At 41.0% G+C, this 14,956-nt stretch overlaps 1 protein-coding gene across 4 annotated transcripts in view; it reads right to left on the bottom strand.

The window, feature by feature from the left end:
* LOC143033974 (uncharacterized) overlaps positions 1 to 2,150 on the bottom strand; it is a 28,029-nt gene extending 25,879 nt beyond the window's left edge. Inside the window, exons 1-3 of one of the 4 annotated variants that reach the window (XM_076199733.1) lie at positions 2,091 to 2,150; positions 1,284 to 1,454; positions 921 to 1,072 (exon numbers count right to left, since the gene is read on the bottom strand). In XM_076199733.1, coding sequence (XP_076055848.1) covers positions 921 to 1,072; positions 1,284 to 1,444 — 313 coding nt within the window. In that variant the 5' untranslated portion in view covers positions 1,445 to 1,454; positions 2,091 to 2,150. Of the gene's footprint in view, positions 1 to 920; positions 1,073 to 1,283; positions 1,455 to 1,679; positions 1,798 to 1,875; positions 2,005 to 2,053 lie in introns of those variants that run through there. The other 3 variants (XM_076199729.1, XM_076199731.1, XM_076199730.1) reach the window with 3 other exon arrangements.
* Positions 2,151 to 14,956: the final 12,806 nt, after the last annotated feature.

The raw sequence follows: 14,956 nt of genomic DNA, 5'->3' as shown, positions 1-14,956 counted from the left end.
GAGCATAGCTCCCCTTCCCATAAGATACAACTAGGTAAATACATACTCCCTCACCCATCCCAACCCACTCCCTTCCATGCATCATAGCATCATCCATACACAACCATTCTCCACTCATCCTATCTTCTGTCTTCTCTCTTCTTTCCTTTTCAGACATTCCCCTCTTTCCCAATGCCCTTTTATCCCATCCATCATCTATCTCATCCTTGGTCGCCCCCACATGTTTACTCCTTCCACACCTCTTTTACAAATCTTTCCTCAAAATGATATCTGATAAAATTGCATGTGAGAACAATAAAGCCTCCAGATAATACCTAAGATCTCTCTCTGACAGTCACAACTGTATTTTATCCACCTTTTCATATAAGAACGGGCATCTGTTCCCATCCTCCTACTACTATAAAATGATGACATAAAAGGCACACCAGACAACACTAATGTTTCTTCCCAGAAACGTCTATGGGAGGAGTAAAGGCTTGTTGCCAACCACTATGGGGCTGTGGGTTTCTGGTTAAGGAAACTCAAGGCAACACATATTATCATTATTTTGCAAACTAATATGAACAAATAATAAATATTTCTTTGCATTATTTTCTCTTGGGAAACTAGCCATCTCTCTCTAGAGGAGGTGTAGGAAAAAAGAAGTGAAGAAGGAACTAGAGAATGAGGAGGAAAGAGGAGGAGGAGGCAGAGGATAAGGAAGGGGAAGAGAAGTAGGGTAATATAAGGGTGGTGACAGGTTTTGAAGACAGGCAGCTGATCCTATACATGTAATATAATTTTATATTAACATAAAAAAATACAAAAAATTCCACAAATAATATGTATCTATACACTTTTATAATTCCACATGTATGTAATTCTTGATATAATTTTCATTCCTATTTTATAGAAGCATTCATACTTCATAATAGTCATACCTGCTGCTTCTCGAACTCGTACTTCAACATCAGTCAAATGTCGAAGAGCAGTTTCCCTAGAGTCATTGATGAAAGATGCATCAGTTTCTGGATCACTATGAGCAAGAAGTGTTCTCACTCCATTCAAACATCCATGTTTACTCTCCCATGGGCTGAGAATAAAGCATCATAACTTAACACATAATTACTAGACACAAAAACTTAAAATCATTTAGATCTATCAAAGTTAGTTGGATGGGGGAAAGCTATGTAAGAAAATCCTAACATATTTTAAGTACATGAATCTTAAATACAACTCAGTTCTGATATTCCATAGAATCATGAATTCAAGTGCATATAGGCTGTACATTACTCAAGACTAACCTTGAAGAGTCAGCAAGCGTATGGAGAAGCATCTGAGTTAATTCAATTCTCATGCTACTGTTCATGGTGGAGACCATGGTGGCTAATTCAGACACACACTGATCTCGCTCCAACTTGTGGAAGGTGCAAAGTCCATCCCTTATACTTTCTACGGAAGCCATATTTTGTTTTCTGTTGAAAAAAGATTTCCTCACTCCTATATCATCGTAGATTTAGACAGGGTGCCAAAAAATGAGAATGATCAATACTTAGAATGAATGTTCCCATTGGAAGTGCATGAACCATCTTACCAAATCCAAACATTATTTACAATTGAGCAATAAGATTTTCTCAAACTTCCACACATGATATAAGAAAATCACGAACATATAGACACATTTAAGTGTAGCTATTAACCTGATAGGGTGTAGAACCCAGTCGTAATGGATTTTCATGACACGTTAGTCGTTACTTATGTTCGTTTCCCCGAATTCATCTAAGAAAAGACCATTCTGGCACGCTATTCTGAAGTTTGATTAATTCTGTTTACCAAAATATATGACGTCATTGTAACTACAAATACTGAATTATTAAATTATACTATGTTAACTACCGGTATATCATATCATCATATCCCCATTTTTTCAATCTTCATACTCGAAAAATATGACAGATTAAAGCTATTGTCGAATTATTCCAAGAACACCTAATATATTAACACAGTGAAATTCTGCCACAGTAAAATAGTTGTCACTGTCAACCAAACATTAATCAATATAATAAACTCTTACAAAGTGACTTGTCTTGGTGGATACTCTACATACGTACATAAACAAACCAGAGCTACCATCCGAAGTTGATTACAAATTATTCTACTGTCGTAGGATTAGTATTAAGCAACGTACCTAGTGTATGCGTATTTATCTCCATGGATACGTACAAACCTACCATTGCATTTACTTGATTATTTTTATGTAATTATGATAAACAATCATGCAGTCTCTTTTCTCCGTCTAGCAAACGTAGATTTAATTTTATTTGTAGTGTTCTGGTATGAAGGGCAACGTAGGAAGGAAATCAACGCAGTGGTCTTTCAAATAATTCCGACGATTGCCCCCGGACTCGAACTCAATACCTGAGCGTTGATAGGTTTTTGCTCTACCGACTATGCTACCGAAACTATATCATCCTTTAACCTCAGGGTTAATCTAACTCCCGCAGGATTTGAGTCGACTGCTGACTGCCGTCTTAATCTCGATTTTACGAACAACCAAGCCCACTTGTAGCTAGTGGTTAAGCTGGTACGTATCCTTGATAGACATTCGTCGTTGTAATACCTGAATAGAATCGCCAATGACGACGATGTCAATCAAATAATTCCTACAGTTGTCCCCAGTTGAAGAATCTTATAGTCTCGGTAGCATAGTCGGTAGAGCAAAGATCTTCCACCGCGCAGGTCTCGGGTTCGAGTCCGGGGACAGCTGTGGGAATTATTTGATTGATATCATCGTCATTGGCGATTCTATTCAGGTATTACAACGACGAAAGTCTATCAAGGATACGTACCAGCTTAACCACTAGCTACAAGTGGGCTTGATTCTTTGTGAAAATGATATTAGGACGGAAGTTAGCAGTCTACTCAAATTCTGCGGGAGTTAGATTAATCCCGAAGTCAAAGAATGTTATAATCTCGGGAGCATAGTCGGTAGAGCAAAAACATGCTACCACTCAAGTCTCGGGTTCGAGTACGGGGACAACTGTCGGAATTATTTGATTGACATCGTCGTCTTTGGCGATTCTATTCAGGCAATGGTCTTTATTTTTATTCGCCGAATCAGACGAGAATGTGGCGAGCCTGAGGTCTGGAGCTGGAGGTCCTCGATCCGGTGTTAGGAGAGAGAGAAGGTCTTGGAGCTTGTACATCCTCGATCCTATGCCAGGAGAGAGAAGGTCTTGGAGCTGGTGAAGAGGCTATTCTTGTGGACTTGTGGACTTGCTAGGACAGATCACCCACAAGCGCGGGATCGGTAGTTGTGGGAGGGGGAGAGATGTTTGTATGAAAATGAAAAGATAGTTGTATATAAAAGAGGGCCTCTGCCACCGGGCGGTTAGAGTTATTTATTTCGTGGTGTCATGGTTTTGTGAGGTGTGGGCAGGAGACTTGGGGTTGGAGACTGGAGGCTGTTGTTGCGACTTGCGACCTGCTAGGTAAGACCACCCGCTTGCGCGGTATCGGTTTTTGTGGGAGGGAAAGAATGTCTGTGAGAAAATGAAAAGATAGTATTGTATAAAAGAGGGCTTTTGCCACCGGGCGATTGAGCGAGCGATTAGGGGCGGTTGGTGGCCGTGGCTCAGGAGAAATGGGCAGGAAACTTGGACGGCGGCGCCGACGCCTGGGATTAGAATCACCAAAATTTGAGATAATGGTAGGAGGCGTACTAGTAGAGAAAGGTGGAAAAACGGAAAAATCTTTAGTGGGAGATAAACTGAAATGAGAAGATGTAGTATACGAGAAAGGTAGAAAGGAAGTGAATTTTATTCGAAGAAAAAGTACGTGTAGATGTTTGTGCGTGGGACGTGGCTATGTTCGTGAAAGGTGTGTGTATGTATCTTACGGGAAGTGAGTAGAGTTCAATTCCTGAGTGTAGAGAGCGCGCTCCTGATTAGCCCCAGGTTGGGCATGAACGTTTCTGTTTATCCCCAGGTTGGGCTTGAGAGTCAGGAGAGTGGATCCAATGGCGGTGCGAGGGAGGCAGGCGGGCGGGTGTTGTACTATCTTTCTCCCTCCAAGCACAACTCTGAAAGCAGAGAATTACGTGACTTGGGAATTGTGTGTAAATGTCAGAAGTGTAAACCCGCTCGCCAGCGTCAGCGAAGAGGCCAGGGCGTGGGTGCGGGCCGGTCGGCAAGAGAGGCTCCCCAATTCCTCTCTCGCAACCAGCCGGCGAAGAGTTAAGGGCTCTGAATCAGAGTTGAATTGTGGGCCCCCGCTAAGCCAGCGAGCAAGTGTGCGTGTATCTCTTTTCTTCCAAGCACAACTCTGAAAACAGAGAATTACGTGACTTGGGAAATGTGTGTATTTGTCTTTGGTGTAAACCCGCCTGCCGACGTCAACGAAGAGGTCGGCCTGTGCCAGACCGGCAACAGCAAAGGAGAAAAGTCTCCTCGCCGCCACTGGCCGGCGAAGATTCCTGGGCGCTTGTTGAGTGAGCTGGAGTGGAGAACGACGTCCGACCTCTACGAGTATATCAAGGTGATAAATTTCCATGCTCGGATTGTAATAAGGTATATTGGGGGCAAACTGGCAGAGATTTACACACTAGAATGAAAGAACATAAGAACTTAGATATGCACAACAAAATTCCGCTGTTTTCCAACACATAGACAAAGAAGGCCACTGTATGGACTGGAATAATGCAAAAAATTATATTCAACTCCAAGTGTAGTTTCAAAAGGAAAATAATAGAATCTTCTTTGATTAAACAATTTCCTAATTTTAATATCTCAATTGGACAATGGTCACCAGACTGTATTACTGCTTGGGCAGTCAATAAATTATTACCATCCTTGGTGAAGGCGGGTGACTTGCCGCGCAAAGCAATAGACGCCACTTGAGCCTTGTCCATGTTTCTTCTCTTTCTCTGTATATTAGACATGTATTTTCCTCACTATGTATTCCACTGAAGAGGATCACAGTCTGTGACCGAAATATATGGATACCGTCTACTTCATCTCTTCTTTTCCAACACAGTGGGTCTTTGTTGAATTTTGGGATATGGAGGCAAGTTGTCAGAGTTCTCTGGTGGTCACAGCAGGAACTAACATCTTGCCATGTGGCGGACGTCACAGAAATTACTTTAAATTATCTTAAATATTCTATTTTTTAACTTAGGAATATGAAATGGCAGGTTTCTAAATAACTAATAAGATCTGTCTCTTGATAATAGAAATGTAATCAGAGCCCCCTAGTGACCAAAATTAACGAAAAATAATGTGCCGCATCCTGTTAAGGGAACAGTGATATATGTATATAGATAGATAGATAGATAAGTGTACAACACAAGTGATGTTTCCTTTGTTGTTTCTTTTTAGGTTCTACGATGTTGGACTAAATATCATTGAAAATTGAGCATTGAGTGTAGTCCAGGCCGCATCAGGAGCAGTCATCGGTGGAAAATCCCAAGACCGGGTAGGGGAAGCAGCAGAAGAACCAAAGTGGAGCTCAACTCGCTCAACCGCCCACACCACCGATCAATGAGCTGGAGTGCATAACCAGCGAAAATCCATTTAAAGTCGTACACTTTATGTTGATACTGCTTTGCATTGAGTTATTTGGTGTAAATCCATTAAAAGTCGTACACATATATATTGATACTGAAACATGGCCTGTGTTCAAACTGCAAGCTCTTAAAAATCTCTACTCGGATAGAATTGAAGAGCTAGGTGCTGAGAATGGGCAGTTGCACACAACACGGTTTAAGGAACGCATTCTTGCTGCATTACCTGATTTGCAAGCACAAAATAAAGGCAAAGAAGTGCTTCTGGCATACACGAAAGATATATGTCCTGCTTTAAAAGGTGCATGTGACGCTGACTACGATACAGAGGGTATGTCGTTACCAAAGGCTGTGAATATTATACGCAGAGATATTTTCAAGATCAAACAAATATTTAACGGTCAGTTTATAGAGAACTGTCAACAGAAAGCTGTTCCAATAACAATGACTTCACTGATAAGCATGACACTGGTCCAAATATCAAATATCAGTTAGGCTTGGAAGGCATCGATTCACAGACGTCTCTAACAATCTCTCAGTTGGTTGTTTTCAACACAGTGAAATCTAGGTCTCTATCTGCTCTCGTTACGGGGCATGTGCACCACAACAGAGATCGTGAAACCCTAGCTTCAATCTATCTTCCATTAAAAGCGCATGGTGAAACCATAAAGCGTGAGATGGCGGACACATTTCATAGTATGGGTCTTTGTATTTCATACCAAAGATTGCTCTCTGTGTCTGCAGATGTGGCAAATAGTGTTTGACATATGTACAAAGAACAAGGGTTTGTTTGTCCTCCACAGCAGTCCAGTGGCGTGTTCACAACAGCTGCTGTTGACAACATCGACCCCAATCCCAGTTCTGCCCCTTCAATGGATTCTTTCCATGGTTCCAACATTTCCCAAGCACAACATCCACGAGAAGGCAAGCTAGGTACTAAGAGAGATTATCCCATCATTACTGGCTTGGTGACCAATGAGAAACAAATATCCAGTCTTCCAACATGCTTCACAAATACTCAACCAGCTGTTCTGTCAAAGAACAGCAACAATTAAGTTATCTTTACAAGTCGTTCCTGGAACCCTGCATCCAGGAGGAAACAGACACACGTACGATGTTGCATGTCATGGATGCTGCCAAGAAAGGCCACTAACGCGTACTCATCAGAACAGCAGACACTGATGTTGTACTTGCTGTGGCATGTTTCCACCAGTTTAAGACCTCTGAACTGTGGATATCTTTTGTGACTGCAAAGTCTCAAAGGTACATAGCCACTCATGAGATCATTGCTGCTCTGCCAACATCCAAGGCCCAAGCATTCTTCCATGCTTTCACGGGCTGTGATGTGACATCTTTCTTTGTCGGAGAGGCAAAAAGAGTGCACAGGAAACATGACATGTTTTACTGAGGTCACTGAAAATTCGCCCGCCAAAAAGAGGGCATCGTTCTCTGTAGCTGGCCCTGGGTGTCGTTCCTCTCAGTCGGCGTCTACTCACCATACTGACCACACCCTCCAGTTGTTGGCCATCTTAGAATATAATCAAGGAACGAGAATGTGACAATTTTCTCCGAACATGGAGGATTAATAGTGAATTAACTGGACAAGCTAAAGTGAACTGTGGAACAAAGTTTAAAAAGTGACTGTGCCTCGTCTCTCGGATGGCCCTCGAAGGAGATAGCATGCGATCCTGCCATTCTCGACGAAGTGAATTTCGGATCATAGGCATCCACGATATTGGTCGGTGGGTTACAACGAACCCCAACAGAATACAAATAGTGTTTAATAGGATGTGGGGGTCAATAAAGGATAGACTCCAGGTGGACGGTGAACTGAGAATTCTGAAATAACCATACGTCATCTCCAGGGCGGCCCGCGAAGGATGTGGCTTGAACCGTACGATTCCCGCCAACGCTTTGAGAACACCCCGTCCGTGTGAATCCACTTCTTTAGAAGAATCTACCTATTAGCGCTACATCACATCAAGAAAGGAGCGAGGTATTTGTGTCATTTCAGATTAGGGATTAGAGTGCGCAGGGTTAGTTTAGGGTGGATGACTCCAACCATATACATGTAAGTTCCATCCTAAATAGTTGATAAGTGACTTTTTTTTCTTTAGTTTGTCCTAATCTTGATCATGTTACATCAATATTTATCAAATGAATATAGAAATTTGTCTAATTTTGACTGTTCATTGTTGATTTGTGGATACATCTTAAACTGCAATAAATGCCAAAGCATTACTTCATTTTTTTTTTTTTTATCAAATCTAGACTAGGACTGATTTACATGAGTTTTTTACCCCCCTCTCCCTCTCTTTCTGAGAAGCTTACTTCTCTGGTCTTTCGAAACTACGCGTTTGCTGTGAAAGAGACGAACGCTGTCCCGGCCGGTTCTTTTAAGTTTCCTGAACTCAGGCCCACTGATCTGCATAACACCTGGATTGAGTATACGGGCCGTGGGCTGCCCCAGGAGTGAGGCGGGCAGGCGGGACATGGCCGCCATATTGGTAGTATCAAAACATTAGCACGTGTGAACCGCTCCGCCGGTCATGGGAGCTGTCGTGTTACTCTCGTGGCCTATGTGGCTGGTATGGGCTGCGTGATAGTGATGCGATCTGTAAATAAGTTTTCCTGTGTGGTTTATGAAACAGTACATGTCTACATGTACCGGTATTTGACCATAAAAGTGTAGTAGTTTTAGTTCGAAACAACGGCAGGACAAATGAAATCCAACACAAAATATCTAATCTTTCTTTTGGTAATTAGCCACAAGGTGCGACACTAGAAGTGTCACATGAGAAATATTAGTGAAGCTCGGACTAAGGCCACAGCTTAGTGGAGCTTATGGTTGTAGCTGGACGTGGAGCCTAACATCAGCGAGGCGGTAGCAGATGATGACGGCTAGAAGATTGGACGAGATGTTGTTGTGTGTGTGGTCGGTACTGTTCTGTCCATCTCGGCGAAACGCCGACCTTTTAAGGGAGGCTGGCGGGAACGTGAGGAGCTTTCCAAGTTCCTGATTGGCTGACCGCTGGCTGGCAGGGACACCCTTGCGAACTACGCTTGCCAACTACAGGAACTTGGAAAGGCTAGTTCCGAAGATTTCTTTGATCAGTGTGTGACGGGTCATAGGATGCATCACGTTACTACACCACTCGCCCCGCTCTTCGAAAGCGGGCATCGAGGAGGATAGGTAGCGACGCGCGCGACGTACTTGAACCGGTCTGGCCTTCGGATCAATCGCCCCGAACGAGTGGTCATGCCGTCAGGGGGCATGTCTGTCGAGGAGGGCCTTGATGGAGGGGGGCTCGAGTGCAGGGTGGTGTTGTCGAGGTCGGTTGAGTATGGAGCTGTGGAGACATAAGGTTGGGTGAGAATTGTTGCATTGCATGGTCGAGCGTGGGGTGGGGAGGATCTTGGGGGGTGCCGGGAACAGTTGTAGAAGGGTGGGGTTGTGGGATAGGAGAAGGATAAGGGTTCGCCGTCGCGTACGCGTGATCTGTGTGAGTTTGGGGGGGCTGCTGCAGGTGGTGTGGTGGTGGGGAGTTTGGGGCAGGAGGGGAGTGTTGGTTTGGAGGTGAGAGTTTTTCGGTGGGTGGGGAATGACTTGGTTCGGTGGTGAGGATGGGGTTAGGACTATGTTGTAAGAGGTATTGTAGTGGCCCTGGAGGTTTGGTAGGGGGCCGGCTTGAGCCTGTCGATGGAGACGCGATCCGGTTTGGCATCTCGGTTGATCACGAAGTGTTTTGTTGATCTGGTGAGGACTCGGAAGGGGCCATCGTATGGGCGTTGAAGAGGAGTTTGTTTGGAGTCTCGCCTGAGGAAGGCGAGTGGGGGTTGGACGGGTGTTGGCGAATGTCTCCTTGATAAGTTGGAGGAGGGCGTGACAATTTCCCCAGGGAGGCGAAGGTTCTCAGCGTAAAGTAGCTGAGATGGGGAAATGTCGTTGTCGACCTTTGGTGTGACGCGGATCGTGAGAAGCACCAGGAGAAGGGCGTCGACCCAGTCGCATGAGGGTTGTGCCTTCAGCGACTCCTTCAGTTGGCGGTGGAACCGTTCCACGAGTCCATTGGCTTGGGGGTGGTAAGCGGTAGTCCGGTTGCGTTTGGTGCCAAGGAACCTGAGGAGGCTGGACCATAGGTCAGATTCGAACTGAGGGTAAACAAGAGGACATGTAGATGTTTTAACTTGTACCCACTGATCTGCATAACATATAGATCAGTGGTTGTATCCTATGTACATTATTTTGTGCCGAGCATAAATTAGGCCTTCACATATGTGTGTGTGAGTGTGACCACATGTTATAATCTCAATCTCTCGAATCTTGACAAGCAGTCATCTTCGGCGTTTTTCGAAATCTAGTCATCTGGTCATTGAAATGCACACAGTTAATTACTGGATTACAATTACTTTATTTGCACAACTAACTACACATGTATTTCAACAAACAAATTTCACCTGTCACTAAACATACACGTATCCACAATATTCCAAGAAACCTCCAGTGAATCTTTACAGAACAAAACCTACATTAGTATTTATTGTGAATATTGCTTTTGTATCGTGTACAGCACATTACAGGTGCCTTAAATATTGGACGATAGCGATATACATGGATATGCATCGGTGCTTTGAAACAATATATTTCACATCGATCCTGAAACAGAAACTTTGACACGGAAATCGTTCAGTAAAAAGAATGTACATACATCAGTTACAATAGTACTAGTAGTTCATATTCATTAAATAGAAACGAAGACACATACCCGCTATGTTTGGTCCTGAAAAATCATACTCTTCCGTAACAGTAGTTGAGACCGGTAGAAGGATAAATTCTTATGAGTTGAAACATAATAGTACATGGTACCCTTAATTTTTGTAGTCTCTACAAGACAACAAGTCACAAGAATACATGACAGCAGTTCAGCATGGACGTCTTTAGCGCAACAGCAGTCTTTTGTCGCCATGGCTACTGGCCACCTGACAGCTCCTAATTTAATTGATGAGAAGATAGTCTCAAAATCATCACTGTGACCCAAGCATGATTGGGTATATAATGGCCACACAATTCGTCGATGTTGGGCCCTCCACATGGCATACAAGGTGTATATCAAAATAGCATCATCACAATAAAACAATATATTGATAGTTATTACCTCTAGCAAAAATAACCATTTATATACATATATTTGTGCATGTATATGGATGAGTTGGCACTGACAACTTATAATTCCAGTATATATTATACGATCTTCAAGGGAATGTTACACAGACAACAAATGGGATAGTAATATATAGTCAAAATATTATAGGGATGATAATAATAGATCTATACTAGCATTTAACGGAATAAACATCCCTATAATATTTGATTACTTTACTGCTTATCGTTATTGGTGTCGAATTTCACCAGAAAAAACGTTACATAATTTTTGAACGGGCCCTGAATAGTAATTCAGCCCATCTAATATGAATTCCTCACACTTCACAATATAGAAAAAGCCTACACATGTAATCAGGAAGAACAACTGGTTCCATACAGCTACACAGCTCTGGACAGCGTTTAAGCCTTATAAGATATTTTTAAATTATAAATATTTATCCTGCTATTGCCACGATGACATTCGTGACAAATGGGTTGCTGCTAGATCTATTTCTTACAGATAATAAATACATAGCATTAACATGACAACACCTAACAAAACAGTTGGTGGGCAACATTTTATGGCTCCTGATGGCCGCATCATTTGTTGATGGGTATCGGGATGTTTTGGGTAATAAAACCTTAATTTACTTACGAGTGGAAGGACTGCTCACATCCACCTTTTCTCCGGTTGGTGCAGTTGAATGCAGCACAAGTTGGCATTGTAAAATGATCGTTAAATATGTAAAACACACCAGTTTTTAGGAGCGAAAGCTGCCGAGAACTGTAAGGGACGATATCAATGCTATCAGTGAATCGCGTGGCGTGGGTTTGTTTTGATACTACCAACATGGCTGTCGCCCGGATCCGCTGACCTCATAATCAGGACACCGATCCGTGATCCAGTTATTTTTAGAGGGTCTCACTAATTGCCGAGAAAACCGAACAATACAAACAAGGACGGGTTTTGCTCAAATGCACACTTCTATATATGTATGGTTGCATTATTTGAAACATTTTCTTTAAAGTGTGTGATTTCCTTGTAATATGATCAAAGAGAACTTACGTTTTTATCCTCTGCAATTTTACCGACCCCGGCTACGACTCTATGATTACTGGTGGTATGGATCAAACTACACTTTTAAGTTTCTTATTGTTGTGTTATTAGTGTAATAGACTACATATAGTTGAATTATTTAAACTCTTTTCTTTAAAATGTGTGATTTTCATGTAATTTCACCAAAGAGAAGTTATGTTTTAGCCTCTGCAGTATGACCGACCACAGCTACATATACCGTAACAAATTAGCATATGGTTGCATTATATGAACTATTTTCTTTAAAAGGTGTGATTTTCATGTAATTTGATCAAAGAGAAGTAACAATTTTATCCTCTGCAAAATTACCGACCCCAGCTACGATTCGTGGTTACCGCTAGCCTGCCATCTATGTTCTGCGAATGCAGATCATCACTGAGCGTCAGAGTTGCCAGATTGGCATTTTTAATGCCAAATTTTGTATTTTTGGAATGCTTTTACTGTGTTAGGCAGGAAAATTGGTTGGGTGGCATTTTTGAGAATTTGGCATTTTTGGGGGGGCGTTTTTAAATACCCGGTCGTGATTAGAGATCACTCTTTTACTTGTATCAAGAATTAAATGATGTATATGAATGATATAAATTTATCTTGGTTATATCATGTGGGAAATGTAAAGATTTTGTGCCTAGCCAAAGGATGTTTCAGCTCTTCTTTAGTGAAAATATGTAATAACGCAGTAGTGCACCAAACATTTCTAAATCTGATGATGCTTTTGATTATATTTAGACACAATAGAAAAGTCACAAATGTATTTTCTATTTATGTATATCAGAGTCTCTAGGAGGTTGTGTTAATAAACATTACGTTTAAGTTCCTAAGTAAACTTTTTAGTACCCTCTACAATAAATTAAACCAGTTTATTAAACAACCTCCTAGAGACTCTGACATACATGAATAAAAAATACATGTGACTTTTCTATTGTGTCTAAATATAATCAAAAGCATCATCAGATTTAGAAATGTTTGATGCACTACTCCGTTCTTACATATTTTCACTAAAGAAGAGCTGAAACATCCTTTGGCTAGGCACAAAATCTTTGCAACATTTCCCGCACGATATAACCAAGATAAATTTATATCATTCATATACATCATCATTTAATTCTTGATATAAGTAAAAGAATGATATCTAATCACGACCGGGTATTTAAAAACGCCCCCCTAAAATGCCACCCAACAAATTTTCCTGCCTAACACAGTAAAAACATTCCAAAAATACAAAATTTGGCATTGAAAATGCCAATCTGGCCACTCTGACGCTAAGTGATGATCTGCATTCGCAGAACATAGATGGCAGGGTGTCCGGACATAATTCCTCCTGGACACAATCCCCCCGGACAAAATCCCTCCGGACAATATCCCTCCTGGACAGAATCCCTCCTTGAGTATATGTTTATTTATGCATTTCAATATATTAATGTATAAGGATTACAAAGGCGGAGCATGCCGACAGGAGACCTTTTGGTCCATATCTAGGTCGGATGCGAAAAAAATCATAATAATAATAAAATGATAAATAAAAACTATAATAATGTAAATAACAAATAAAATATATAAATAAATACATAGGTATAGTTAAATAATAAACAAACAGGTAAATAGTAAATGATAATAAATTGACATATAACTAATAATAAATGAAAATCAAACAGACAAATTATAACAAAACAAAAACAAATAATATAAAATAAATTATAATCATTACAGCATCTTGCTTAGGTGTTTATCTAAATGATTCTTAAAGCTTCGAACTGAACTACATTGCACTACCTGTGCAGGAAGTTTATTCCATTCATTAACTACACGGTTGGCAAAGTTGTTTCTACCTACTTCCAAATTGAATCTATTTCCGGACAGTTTGAGACCATTGTTCCTCATTCAATGTGAAAATTTTGTCACTTTTGATGTTGACAGTTCCCTTTAAAATCTTAAAGACCTGTATCAAGTCACCTCTGAGTCTACGCTTTTTTTAGGGAAAACAGATTCATATGTTTTAGTCGATTTTCTTATGATTTATTTTTGATATTTGGAATCAGTTTTGTGGCTCGCCGTTGTACTTTTTCCAGTCTGTCAATGTCTTTAATGAGATTCGGTGACCATACGGAAACAGCATATTCCAAATGTGGACGAACTAACGATTTATATAGCTTGTTAATGAGTGATGGACTTTTGAAATCAATGTATATATTAATGTATTTTGATATATATTCTCATATGATATTTGACTGTATATGTGAATATATGTTTATTTATGTATTTTAATATATATATAATATTTTCATATATGTTTGTAAGGTGTAGTAGTGAAGCAATAAACTGTTTTCATAAATGATTTATTCTAATAAGTATATAAATGTCTGTACTGCATGCATTAGCACCTCGGTAAAGTACGATGTTAATTACTTTGCACGTGATGGTATATAATGGGAGAGCTGCTAATCTGAATAATGTGGGGGGATTTTGTCCAGCCCGCTCACTTTTGTGGAGGGATTCTGTCCAGGAGGGATATTGTCCGGAGGTATTTTGTCCGGGGGGATTGTGTCCGGGAGGGATTATGTCCCGGATCCAGATGGCAGGCTAGCGGTAACCACGAATCGTAGCTGGGGTCGGTAATTTTGCAGAGAATAAAATTGTTACTTCTCTTTGATCAAATTACATGAAAATCACACCTTTTAAAGAAAATAGTTTAAATAATGCAACCAGCTAATTTGTTACGGTATATGTAGCTGTGGTCGGTCATACTGCAGAGACTAAAACATAACTTCTCTTTGGTGAAATTACATGAAAATCACACATTTTAAAGAAAAAAGTATAAATAATTCAACTATATGCAACCATACATATATAGAAATGTGCATTTGAGCAAAACTCGTCCTTGTTTGGGTTTTGTTGTATTGTTCGGCTTTTCTCGGTTTTCTCGGCAATTAGTGAGACCGGTCAACCTCTATCCTTCTTCCACTGTCCAGGGATTTCGGGACAACAGGGTCAAAGGCCACCGCGTATGGGCAGTAGGTATGTGGGACGAACAAGGGGGAGCGAGTGAGAAAAGTGGTGGAAGAAAAATGTAGAGATTTAGCTAAGGTAGGAATGATAGGCGGTACAAGTGAAAGGGAAACTAGCGAGAAGAGTCTTCATCATCGAAGAATACGAAGAACCAGGAAATAATGTGGATAAGGTA

The sequence above is a fragment of the Oratosquilla oratoria genome, chromosome 16, assembly GCF_046742065.1.
Source record: "Oratosquilla oratoria isolate Oo_2021 chromosome 16, ASM4674206v1, whole genome shotgun sequence".
Classification (NCBI taxonomy): Eukaryota; Metazoa; Arthropoda; class Malacostraca; order Stomatopoda; family Squillidae; genus Oratosquilla; species Oratosquilla oratoria.
Note: the sequence above shows the minus strand (reverse complement) of the source record. Positions and strands in the feature narration are given on the sequence as shown.